The sequence below is a fragment of the Ambystoma mexicanum genome, chromosome 4q, assembly GCF_040938575.1.
Source record: "Ambystoma mexicanum isolate Mex_15411 chromosome 4q, UKY_AmexF1_1, whole genome shotgun sequence".
Classification (NCBI taxonomy): domain Eukaryota; kingdom Metazoa; phylum Chordata; class Amphibia; order Caudata; family Ambystomatidae; genus Ambystoma; species Ambystoma mexicanum.
In genome coordinates this window covers 444,475,368-444,488,290 of record NC_090928.1, presented here as the reverse complement: position 1 = coordinate 444,488,290, position 12,923 = coordinate 444,475,368, and the positions used below count along the sequence as shown (strand labels likewise).

Here is a 12,923-nt window from a genome sequence, read left to right as displayed (position 1 = left end):
GTGTTGCTGTGTGTGTTTAACATTTTTGTGTTCATAGACTGTGGAGCCTCACCTACTCCACTGGCATCATCTCTTTACTGTGTGTTACACAGCACCTTCAGTGCAGTAACAGAGGGTTGTCTTTTAGACTTCCCAACTCAGAATCAATTTTCTGGGACTGACTACAGTCTCCCAGAACATGTAAAGTTGCCATTAACTTTATTAGTCTTTTTAAATCCACAGGCCGAGTACAAACCATCTTACATGGAGTACTGGAAAGGGTTAATACCTACCCTTTTTCGTCTGTTTCTCTTGGAGCCTTTTTTCGCTCCCTTTTCATCAAGACCTGGCTGGTGGCAGTGGTAACTATCCTAATTTTTCTACCACGGTTCTCTTAAATGACCTTGGTATTGTTTTAGGCTATCTTGGTAGCCTCGAACTTAAACCCGCTAGACCATATAGGTTTTTATACGGTTCCAGCTGGGGTTAATCACGATTTCTTCTTGAAAATGTCTTTTTTGTTTTTTTCTCTGCGTGCCAAACCAGGTTTGGTTCCTTTGTTCACCTTCTCTTCGCAGACTTCTACACAGAAGCCCTCTTCAGGCGCCAGAAAGTCTGGGTAGGCAGAATGTGAGGGATGGGGTTTTATGACCCCTGCCACGGGGTCCCTGGGTAACCCTAGTCGCACTCCTGTTTGATTGGCTAGGTGACTGTCCGGCCAGGACAGCCACCCTACTGTGTGATTGACAGCCAGGCTGTGTGAATGGAGGAAAACTGCATAAAAAGCATGTCTCTGGGATTTGAAAGGCAGAGTTGCCACTGGAACAAAAGAACCGATGAGGAGCTGATGGAAGAGGACCCCTACCACGACTGAACTGCCCGGTGAAGCCCTGCTGAAGGTCCGAATCCTCGAACTCCAATGACAGAGAAGATCCTCCCGGAATCTTCTTCCCCTGAGCTGGTGGGACCAACCAGTTTGCCCAAACTACAAGCCAGGACTCCCTTCTCTGGTCGAATTCGCTGTACAGAGCTACAGTGGGCCGGATAGCCAGGAAGGTCAGACCCTGCTTGGGTTTTAAGGAGCGCACCTTTTATTTGTTGCTTTTCTCTGCTGCTGGTATCTTCCCTGGGCAGTGCATGACCCTCCAGTCTTCCTACTTCAAGTCAGTCCGACAGTCGCTTCAGGAAATGTGAGCCTGCAGTAACTGCCAGGAACGTCCGCCTCAGCTACAGCTTTTTCTCTATTTAAAGGTACTGCGCAAATCCGGTTGTGCGTTTTGTCCAGCCGCCGTGAAGGTGTGTGAAACCTTTCGCCAATCCGAGGGCTTGTCCTTCTCTACTATTTAAAGTAACTTTTCTGCCGACCAACTTCGTCCGGAACTCTTGGCAAAGACTTAACAGCGAACTACGCTAAACTGTGTGATCTTGAGCAAAATACTTTTGTCCAATTGACTTTGACCCTAAGCCTATTTGATTTGATTCCATCACTGTAGTTCCTCTTTCTAGATTGCCCTGCTTACTTACTTGTTGGTGCTGCTCAATTTCCTCCTAACCTTGTCTTTCCCTCCCTTGAGTGCCATTTTGCTCCCACCTCATTTTGTGAGCTTAACTTGTCTGGAAACTATTGGAAGGGGTGTGGTGTATTAAGAGTGTGAATTTTTAACTGCTTTACTTTAGTGAGATGTTATACAACTGATGTGTGAATAAATGTATATTCTTTTACTCAGAAACCTTGTGTCAGTGTTTGTTTGAATCATAGTAATTTGTGTCCTTTGTGTAACTATTGATACTTCTCACTTGCTCTTGAGATAGGTCTGGCTGCTCAGCCATCGCTACCACTTTTACTGTGTAGTAGAGGCTTGTAACAAAGGTGAATTTGTACTGTCACTTGTAGTCTTAATTGTGTGTGGTGTTCCCAAAGGGTACTGCATATAATTCTGCCTAACAGTAACGTGGGCCGATGGAAGACTGTGCTCTTAAGAGGGGTAGGAATGTGATCCAGTAGTGACCCAAACAACACAGTAACATAGTCCAAAATAAAGGGAATGTCCAATCAAGGTTCTATAAAGATATTTAGGGCCTGATTCACATACTGTTTTCCAACGGGATTGCACCATTGTAAGACTCTTCCATGAATCAGGCACATATCCTTTAGTGAAACACACTATCTGTAAGAAAACCAAATAGAAAATAGTGCAAAAAAGCCAGTCCTGTGGAAAGAGCAGAAGAGATGCAACAGATTGAAGAACGTAGCCCTCTGAGTATGAATATAGGGGTGAATGGCACATTATTAACCACAAAAAGGATACATCTTTGGGTGAAAGAAAGTTCAAAAGTGACATAACCAGTCTCTAAGGCCCAAATGGACCAAGTGGGCAGTAATTTATCATCTGTACCTCATTTTGGGTCTTTGGCCGGTCAACAGAGTCAAACAAGGCTTTGAGCAATGGTATGAGCAGATGGAGCTCTATTGCGATAGGATAGAATATGTGGGCTCAAGCTGCAAGTGGGCGTCGAGCAGGTTCAAATGTGGTATCTCTTTGCAGCTAGAAGTTGGCTTTCGTAATGCAGGTTAAGGCACTCAGCAGGATCTCTTCGAGGTCAGGCTGGGTCGAGTCAGGTTGTAACTGTCGGGAAGGGTCAATGCGTGAAGGTCGAGTGGTTGGATTCGGCAGGTATGAGAGGTTGAAACGGTGATAATGTTGCTGTGATGTGCGTTACTGTGAAGCAGCCGTTTATCAGGGTGAGCCGGGTCTAGTCAGGGCGTAACCCCAGGTTTGAGATGGTGAGTGTCCCTCCAGCGCTTTGAATCAGGTCACAGGGTCGAGTGGTTGATTCAAGCCTAGCAGGTGACGGGCTCAGCAAGAACACGGTGAAGCATAGAGTGGGCTCAATGTGCAAGCCATTGTTAGAAGGTTTGGAGGATTTCCAGAAAGTAGCACTGGTGGTATGCCTAGCGTCAATGGCATCCGGCTTGACTTCTATGGCATCAAATTCAGCTTCCATGGCAGTCCAACCATTTTGAAGGCAGCGGAGCCGGGATCCTTAGCCGATCTGGCCTTTCAGATACTGTGAGACCCAATTCATGGGTTCTGTGACTGGGTGAGTTCTTTTAGGGCCTGCTCTTCCAGGCATGGGAGATTCTGGTACAGAATGTCAGGCCATGGTCCACAGCAAATGTCTCCCCCAAAGTGCCCTCGTAGTCGGTAGTGGGTAGAGCTCCCCTCTTCCTTGGACTCCTCCTTCTTCAACTCAGTGATGGAGGGCTTTGAAAAGTACAACTCTCCAAAGGAGGTCGAATGAATACTTCTAAGATGTTGTTGCAGGTTGATTCAAGGAAGTGGTGTGAGCCCCCTCTTTTAAAGGTAAAAGTGAGCAGGTGATTGGACTAAGGCTACCCTGCCTTAGTGGTCCAATCCCTGTCCTTAAAATAAGTGGACTTTGCCCTCCTGACATAACCCCAAAGTGCTTAGCTTTAGAGGAAGTGGAGGGGATAGGAAGGAGAGAGAGAGGCAGAGAGAAATAAAATGATGGAAGTCTTCCACCACTGTACAGAGATCTCCTATCTACTCTAACACTGCCCCTTCCCTTCTCACTAGGATCAAAGGCCTTTAGAAATGTGGGATGCTGGTGTGAAGCTACTCCCTTTGAATGGGTTTGCCCCTTTGATGCCTGGGCCCATGACAGCTGCCTGTTGGGCGGCTGTCTCTGGAGGAGGGTGTTACCTACCCTTGCAAAGATATCAAAGCAGAGGCATGGCCATTCAAGTGCCAGTCCTGTCATTTGTCAGGCTTGGCCTTTCTGGTCAGAATACACTTCGCTTACACAGCTGAGCTAGCTCACAGGAGCTGACACATGTGTTATATTACATTGACTGTAGCTGCAATGATCATGATTAGTGCCATACCCCATGCCTTAACCTAGGCATAACTTATGTTTAAAGTTTACCCTACCACCTGCCAGGGCTACTTATGATCATCATAGTTTTGGTAGAAGGGTGTATATCTGAAAAGCAGACCCTGTGGTGCAGAGACTTAACTGTTGCTGTAGCTGTCAAATGGGCAACTGTGACCTCTGAACAGATTCTGTGCCACTGGTAGAGCAGACACTGCAGACCAGGATACTGATGCAGCAAGGCAAAGATACACATTATGCTTTTGGCATGAAACTGTTTGAAAGGGGAATCTGATCAGCAGGCTAACGTTTCAGAGATGGAATTTTGTTTAGCAATGGTTTTTCCATCACCTGACTTCTGCACATTTGACAGTTACTAATACCACCTGTCGCCATGTGTGTTGTGTGGTTAGAGTCAGAGTTCAGGGTGGGTTCGGAAGAAGGACTACAGCTATTAAAGTGTGATCAATCATAGAATATTGTACAGTGTTATCTGAGCAGCTGATACTTTCTACATAGATATAATACAACATTAAAAACGGATAACCACAAGACAAGATGAGCGTGGTTACATTATTGAGATATTTATTGCAACGGCATAATGGAATATGCTGCTGCTGTGTGTTATCAAGCCACAACATCTGCGGACTGGTACAGCATACCTGAAAACATCAAAAGGTAGCCTAGCATTAAGTTCGTTTTTGTCCCTTTTTAAAGTGATTCAACATAACATACACATTGTTGCACACAGGGATCTTCAACCTTTGGCATCTCCCTTCAGACCCTATCATCTTTGTCAATGGCGGGGTTGTTGTGAGATGTAGCCCAACACATCAGAAGAGCCACAGGTTGCAAACCTCCATACAAACGCCAAAACATGCTTTTGCAATGCTTATTTTTGTAATAATGTAAAAAGGAAAACCGAAGCAACACCAGACACGAGCTGCATTGATCCTTGCATACTGTGGTACAGTGCTTTCTTAATGATCTATTTATAGCAACATGCATTGTGAGGTACGAGATGGGGTTAATATTCTTTTCAGCTTCTCCTGATTACATCTTCATTGCACCAGTTATGAGCACGTGAGAGCGTTCGCATCCAGTGGCAAGAAGCCATCAGAGCTGGGTCTAACGCTCACATCTTACAACAGCTTTTGGAATCGGCCTTTTTCAAATGTAAAAGAGAAGAGCGTGGGCACTAGAAACTGAATCCCATGCACTCATGGAAACTATCAGAAGGGAATACTGAGATAGGCTGTTGCAGGTGTAAGTGACTGGAATAGATCATGTGCCCAGCCAGACTCTGAAGACAATAGGTTAACAAGTGGAATCACTGTCTCACCGCACTGGCATTTTAAATACACTGATATTGATTAGAATAACAATAGCAAGAAAGGGAACAGAGTTGACACGTTTTTCGACCCGCTCAGTCTTTTTAGCAGCATCTAACGAGCACGGACCCGCTACTTACTCTGTGCCGGTAATGGGCCCGTTTTTAACGGGATTCTCGGAATGAGGCCCAATGCCTCCCAACATCAAATAGCACCGTTTTGAAACTGCTTGACAACATTTGTCTTTGAGGTAAAATATTAATTATCACAACAGTGTCTCTTTATTACGACATATTTTTTTTAATCTGTGTTACAGTATCGGCCACTTTTTTCATTACTTTTCCATATGTCACGATGCACTGAGCTTGAGCAAAACTTTGTGCATGAGCAGCGCAGTTTGCATCTACACCCACACTATGACAAGAGTGGAGATGTGCAGTTTGTTTCTCTTTAGACATATCAGCGACAAGAAAATACATAAATCAAGCAGAGCTCACCAGATGGGATCACATGTCGCGCATTGGGCAAAATATGCCTGCTTTGCTGGGCGACATTAGAAATAGTGCTGACAAGTCCTGCAGCTTCTGCCACCTTTACCTGAGCTGAAGAACATGGCTTGAAAAATTATTCAGCAAATAGCTCAGCAAAGAATTGACAATTCTCAATACAAGTGTGGTGCAGACTATTTTCTTTTAAAACGAATTATTGCTTGCATATAACACTCACTCTGCCTTCGCAGCTGTTACAGATTGCTATCAGGAAAACAGGCAGTGAGGCAAATTGCAGGAGATGTGCGCTGAGCACGATTGCCTGATATGCCTGTCTAAATAAATTAGTATTTCACGAACCCATCCTCTCCGAAATCAGCACTCGCTCATGCACGTCAGTCACTATAAAGTGCAAAAATGCATGTCAAATGTCAGATTCAGGTTGACACACATGTATTGCACTTTATAGTTCAAAGAATTGTAAATGCCTCCCGCAATGTACACTTGCGAGAAGCATTTACTATGGGTTCCTATGGAATCCCCTGCTTTTAGAAGATGCCAAAGACCCGTGCATTTGTTAGGAATCCAATGCATTAATACCAGCAGGAAATACATGTGATGCTGGTGTTAATGTATGGTTTACTGGCATGCAGAATGCACAGGGCTGGCATAAACTATGACTTTGTTCTGTGCCCCTGCTCTGCATGCCAAAAAATGAAAATGGCCTGAAGTGGAAAAACAGGTGAAAACCCAGTTTTTTCCATGATCTTTTCATCTTGTATTAATAATTTGTGCATATAGTAAATGACCCCATTCTGTTGAAAAAGTGAGGCACTTTCGATCAAGAAAGACCCTTCTGGATGTGAACATTTACCCTCTACTGAAGATACCGCAAACATGTGTTGCTGTAATGTTTCTATTCTTCTTGAAAATATGTACCCTCTTCATGATGCCGACCAACCTCTGCAGTACAATACATGTCTAGCCTTCTCAGTTTCTACGTAAGTTGGATTTAAATCCATAAGTACCCTATTGTTACTTTCTTCCGTCAGTTCAGGTGGCTATAGTTTCTGGCCTTGGAAATGTCAAGTTGCAAGACTTAATGAAAGTGGCGGTCACCTCACAGGTCAGGCTCTTGCGGTATACACATGAGCTCTGTGGATGCCGCCCTCAGCTGTTGGGGTTCAATTCATCCCAGGGCACTTTTATGTTTCTGATTGTATTAAGCTATGAAAGAAGACGTTGGCCCGATTAACAAAAATGTTTTCAGTGGGACTTTCCCATGTTATAACATGTTTATAAATCAGGCCCATTGTATTTTGCAGGAGACGCTTTATAAAGGTGGGGTGGCAGCCAACGCAGTCCTATTGCTGAGTGCTTTACAATCATAGAGCACATTTGATGAGGGAGTAACAGTAACTTGTAGGTAAAGATACATATTCTTTATAAATAGTTCTGCACATTTCCTGCATTTGACATTCGGAGAATGGGGTATGCAGGCAAGGGGGTGCAGACATTTCTTGCAACCTCAAAATACTTCTTAGGGCTGTTTTTTTCTAAGGCAAATTGGGCTTTTAATTGGCACAGGTGTTATATGTGTATTTATTTCTCGCAACTGTAAGGTTTTATCAGTTTCTTTTGTCTCTGGAGATTTTCTCTCAATGGTTAGGTCAGCATAGAACTATGGAGCTGATTGTATAAGCATGATGAGAGATTGTATAAGCATGATGAGAGATACTATCTTGTGTAGGATATCTGACGCTGGCTTTTAGTATGCAGAGGAGGGAGATGGCTTTCTATATCTTGAGTTCTTCTATATGGGCTAGTCATAATATTAGCACCCCTCAAGATTAAAGTTTTGATTTTTCATGTAACTAACCCACGCGGTTTTATTTCTTTGCTGACCAAGGCATCTGTACCTTTCGATTGTAATAGAACAGTGAGTTAGAAAATCGCCATACCAGTCAATTCTAATTGGGTCTGCATTGCTGATCGAGCCCTGTTTTGCAATGATGAGGTCCCGGAATCGACCCTGTGTTATGACTGGAGTTACTCTTCTAGGCATTTTGCATTTGCAGTGATAGGCGTTGCATACATACGATTTACAAAAGCACACACATTATTTTGTTTTTTTTTACAGAAAAAGCAAACCAGCTCAGAGCACTGATGAAATAACAGTACAAGATGAAAGTGGAATAAAACAAGGCGAAGAAAGGTAAGAAGTAAACATATAAACATAATACAAAACTCTTAAAAGGATGCAAGAACACAAGGAGATTGTCAATGACCCAGACAAAAGGAAACCTGTCCTGTGAAAGCAGTTTAACACGTTCATTATCAGTCCTTTAAAGGATTTCCCACAGTGTATAAATACATGAATTGTTAGGACATTTATATAAATGCGGAAAATAGTATGTTCCTAACAATTCTAGCAAAGAACATACTAGTGGAAAGGTAAATCCTAACACTTTTACAGTTATAATGAATGATTCTGAACATGCTTCTGGCACGATCATATGAAAGTAAACATTACACTTCCATTGTGCATTACTATTGCTCACACTGCCTTATACCATTGTGATGCATAGAGTTCAACATTAGTTCACATTCTGCCCTCGTGCATATGAACATGTACACATTCTGCCTGCCTCTGTGCAGTCTAACAAGTCAACGCTAATGCTGGACTATACCTTCCTTAGATCATGCTGGATCCATTTGTTTACTTTTATTTTATATAAAATGGATCCAACCCTCACGTGGATCAGAGTGCCGTACAGACCTTGCTAAATCAAGCACAGAAAAAAGAGAAATCTTTATATACTAGTTCAGTACAACTAGTACATAGGAGTACATGGAATGTTATATTGCAGGGTTTAATTAAGCACTTGTACACCTTAAAGAGGTACCTTGGCACTGAAGCAGCCACTTACATCAGAAAGGGAAAAACAGCCCTAATAGCACGGAGATAGGAGCGCAAAGACAAGGCAGGACCCAGAGAAACACCTGTAGGCAGTGAAGTGAAATCCTCAGTAAGGAAAATGATACGGTTTGAGATTGTGTCTGAATTGTAGGTCAGTAAGCAGCCTGGTCTCTGCAGGAACGGAGCTCCATAATTTAGCTGCATGCACAGCGAATTAATGGCTGCCCTTTCTTGCTACAACAAAACAAAAAGGTGATGGCTGGACGGTTTTGAATTAATCATAACCATGGGCATGGTTATGGGCAACCTACCAGACCGTTGGTTTTCAGCCTGCCAAGCCATTACAGACGGGGAAAAACTATATGCAAATCGGGCTGGGTCCCACTCCAAAAGAGGCAGTCCAGCCCGAACTGCTAGGTCACATCCCCTCTGCACGAGACCACAAGCATCCCCCAACATGTTTCGGCCTTGTTGGGTGTCATCAGTAAGGAGTAGTCCTGTGTCTTGTGTTCCCTGCCTTGGTCCTGCATGAATGCTTTCTTAAGAGAATGCCTGGTGGAATGTTATGTCTTGGAATGTTGTTGTGTGACTGCCCCTGTAAGCTCCATGAATGTCAGTTGGAGTGAAGCAGCCTGGGAGAGAGGAGGCCGGTGGATGTCTCCTGTGTATCTTCCCACTTACTTACCTGATGTATATAGCTTGTCACTGGAACTTAGTAAAGAAGCTCACTTCACTTACCTGAGTATCAGACCTTTCATTTCACCCCGCAACATTGGCGATGAGCTGGCTTGCGGGAAGGGCCAGGAACCTACAGCTGTCCAGAGTGAGCAGTGCCTGAAGGAATAAAGGAAGCAGTGAGACCAAGGAGGGGACATCCACTGTCCTCCCTCCCCCAAGAGGCGAGTTGACTCCTGTCCCATAGCCCAACAGCAGTTACAAGGAAGAAAGGGGGCAGCTGGGGGTGGGAAGCGACTGAAGTGAGCAGTTGGAGCATAGGAGGGGCCAGCCTAACATATTTTGCCCACTGAGGAAGCACCAGTAACAGTAGGCCATCCATGGGTTTTATGGTACTGGAGGACAGTGGGCCATCTGTAGCAATTGGGGCCATCCATTCGTTTATGGCACTGGAATGCAGTGGGCCATACGGATAATTTATGGCCACTGGAGAGCAGTGCGCCATCTTTGAATTTTATGGCTGTGGGCCAACCGTGACCAGTGGGGCCATCTGTATAATTTATGGCCACTGTGGAGAAGCAGGGCATCCGTGAGTTTATGGCTACTGGAGCACATCATTAGAGGCCTGGGAGAGGGGGTCTGCAGGAAGAGAGCAGCGACTATCACCTGCAAACTGAAATGGGGCCCGTGCGCACACCGCTACAACCGCGTGCGTAGAGTAGCAGGTTGCGGTGAGGGGCGGCGGTGCCTTATGGTCTTTATGAGTAAACACCACAGTTGACAGGCTGTGGCGAGGGGAAGCGCAACAGAATTTTCAGACTTACCTTGTACCATTGTAGCATCGGAGCGTTCCTGGGGGACACAATGGGGTGCATCATATCACAGAGCGGGAGCTCTTCTCACTACGCTGCCTGGAAGATTATGATGACATTGGCCAATGTTGAAGTTGCCCCAACGTCGCCACGTTCTCCGCACGCCGAGGAGTTCCTTTACTCAAATGGATAGAGCGCTGGCCTCCTAGGGAAAAGGAGGGTCAGCGCAGATAGCGGGACACTAAAGGAGATTTACTCTGGAAATACCATGAAAAGGGGCTCACAATTAGAGAAAAGTAGAAGATTAGAAGTTGTTTCAGTGGCAGCTTCACAAGATTGCTTAGATATTGTTTTGGCGGCAGCTCCACAAGATTGCCATCCCGTTTTGGAAAAGAAGCCGGTAATGGTGATGGGTACTGGCATGGAGGGGCAATCAAATCTGCATTCCCATGATTTTGGAAGTACTGTGACAGGGATGCTGCGCTTTGTGAAGGGTGTGTCTCAGCAATAAATGAATTAGAGCTTCACTGGGATGAGAATTGGGGTCATTGTTGCTCTTGTGGCATTTTGTTTGGAGAGGAAGTGAGCACTACTATTGCTGTGTTGGAGGATCGTGATCCTGAATTCTTGGCCTTTTTCTTTGTATAATAGAGAATATTAGGGATAGTTTGCATTTGTGATGTGAGGCCTGTTATTGGGTGAAAAGTTGCAATGTTTTGGGCAGCCCTTATTTGTTTACTGTTTAAAAGTTAATGCATAATGCCCTAGAGTGGATGCATTAAGGTGAATGTGTCCCCTGTATGTGAGCTTGGAGAATATTTGGTGCTGCCTCTGAGATTCATTTCAATGGTTTTATTGTGTGACATGACAGCAATGCAAATCTTTACCCGTGTCTTGTGTTCACTGCCTCGGTCTTGCATGAATGCTTTCTTGAGAGAATGCCTGGTGGAATGTTGTGTCTTGGAATGTTCTGGTGTGAGTGCCCCTGTAAGCTCCATTAATGTCAGTTGGAGTGAAGCAGCCTGTTAGAGGAGGCCGATGGATGTCTCCTGTCTACCTTCCGACTTACTTACCCTTGGACTTACATGATGTATATACCTTGTCACTGCAACTTAGTAAAGAAGTTCACTTCCCTTACCTGAGTATCAGACCTTTTATTTCACCCCGCAACAAGTAGGTTGGGTCTCTTCTCATACCCGTCCACCTCAGGGTGACTTAAGCAAAACAAAAAGGTGATGGCTGGAAGGTTTTGAATTAATCATAACCATGGGTATAGCTCTGGGCAACTCCCCAGAACATACTAGTAGAAAGGTAAAACCTAACACTTTTTTACAGATGGAATTAATGATTCTGAGCATGCTTCTGGTACGCCCTCTCTGTGACTGCGCGCTGTCAGATCAAAGCAAACATTGCACTTCCATTGTGCATCATTACTGCTCACACTGCCTTATTCCATCAAGATGCATGAAGTTCACCGTTTGTTTACATTATGCCCTAGTACATATGAGCATATGCACTTTCGCCGCGGCCTCTGTGCAGTCTGACATTCAGGCTTCTCCTCCTCCTGGAGGCTATGTCTACACGAATGCCCGACTGTGGATACCTTCCTCACACCAAGCTGGATCCATTCATTTACTTTTATTTTCTATCAAATGTCAGAGTTCTAGACAGAACTTGTTAAATTAAACACAGAGATAATAGAACAGTTCATGTATGAGGTCAATACAATTAGTACACAGTAGTACATGGTTTGGTATAGTGTAGAGTTTTATTAAGCGCGTGTTCACTTTAAAGAGGCACCTTGGCGATGAAGCCGCAGTTACCTCTGTAAGGGAAAATCAGCCTTACTAGCATGGAAATAGCACAAAGACAAGGAAGGACCCAGAGAAATACTTGTAGGCGGGGAAGTGAAATCCTCAGCATGTAAAATAATATAGTTTGAGTTTGTGTCTGAATTTTAAGTGGTCAGTAAGGAGCCTGATCTCTGCAGGAATGGAGCTCTATAATTTGGCTGCCTGCACCGAGAAGGAATGACTGCCCCATCTTGCTAGTCTGAAATGGGGAACATTCAACAGGGAGTAAAAGTATTATTGAATTGGTTGCGTAAGAAAAGACATAGAACACTAGTGCTATGGAAATCCTCAGCCTTTGTGATACAGTGTTATTCAGTTCAACCAGTCCTTTGATGGGAAGCCACTGGAATGCATATAACACTGGTTGAAATAGTATGGGTGGACTAGTCTCGTTAGGCTCACGCTGTATAATTATCTGTTTATTAAGTGCTGCTTTGGAGAGCTGTAGGTAAAATGTGTTAATGTGTTGAGGTAGTACAACCTACTGGCTATCAAAGTTTATATCAGTTGGAGCCTGTGAGAAAAGGAAAAATGGCCTAGAAATATCTGTGAAATGAGGAGATAATAAAAGCAAGAGTGGAACACTGAACTAATTTGAGCTTTTACAACCCTGGAGTGGGGGGGGAGTATCAAATCTAAACCGCCAATAAGTAGAGGACGATCCCTCAACTCTGAAGCTATCCAGAGTAAGATCTGACAATGCAAAATCCCAGTTTTCGCTAGTTTGATGTTTAAACTGTTGCTGACAGACGATCCTCCTCCATACAGCGGCGTTGGAGTTTTTCTACTGTGGCATCCAGGTCCTCCCGAAAATGGAGGGTGACCTGACTGTCACCCATGCACATGTAGAATAACAGGCCTTATGAGTGAACAAGATAGGCCAATGGCCTCATGTGGAAGTTAGATAGTAATAGGATCGATAATGATCCCTGCCAGACTCCAGATGTGATTGCAGTGAGTGCCAATTCAGA

The 12,923-nt window shown here is 44.3% G+C and overlaps 1 protein-coding gene across 1 annotated transcript in view; it reads left to right on the top strand.

Annotated features, from left to right (window-relative positions):
- The window catches only part of LOC138467253 (uncharacterized), a 436,076-nt gene that overhangs the window by 185,868 nt on the left and 237,285 nt on the right, over positions 1–12,923 (top strand). The window contains exon 4 of the mRNA XM_069607272.1: positions 7,833–7,907. Coding sequence (XP_069463373.1) covers positions 7,833–7,907 — 75 coding nt within the window. The remainder of the gene's footprint in view (positions 1–7,832; positions 7,908–12,923) is intronic.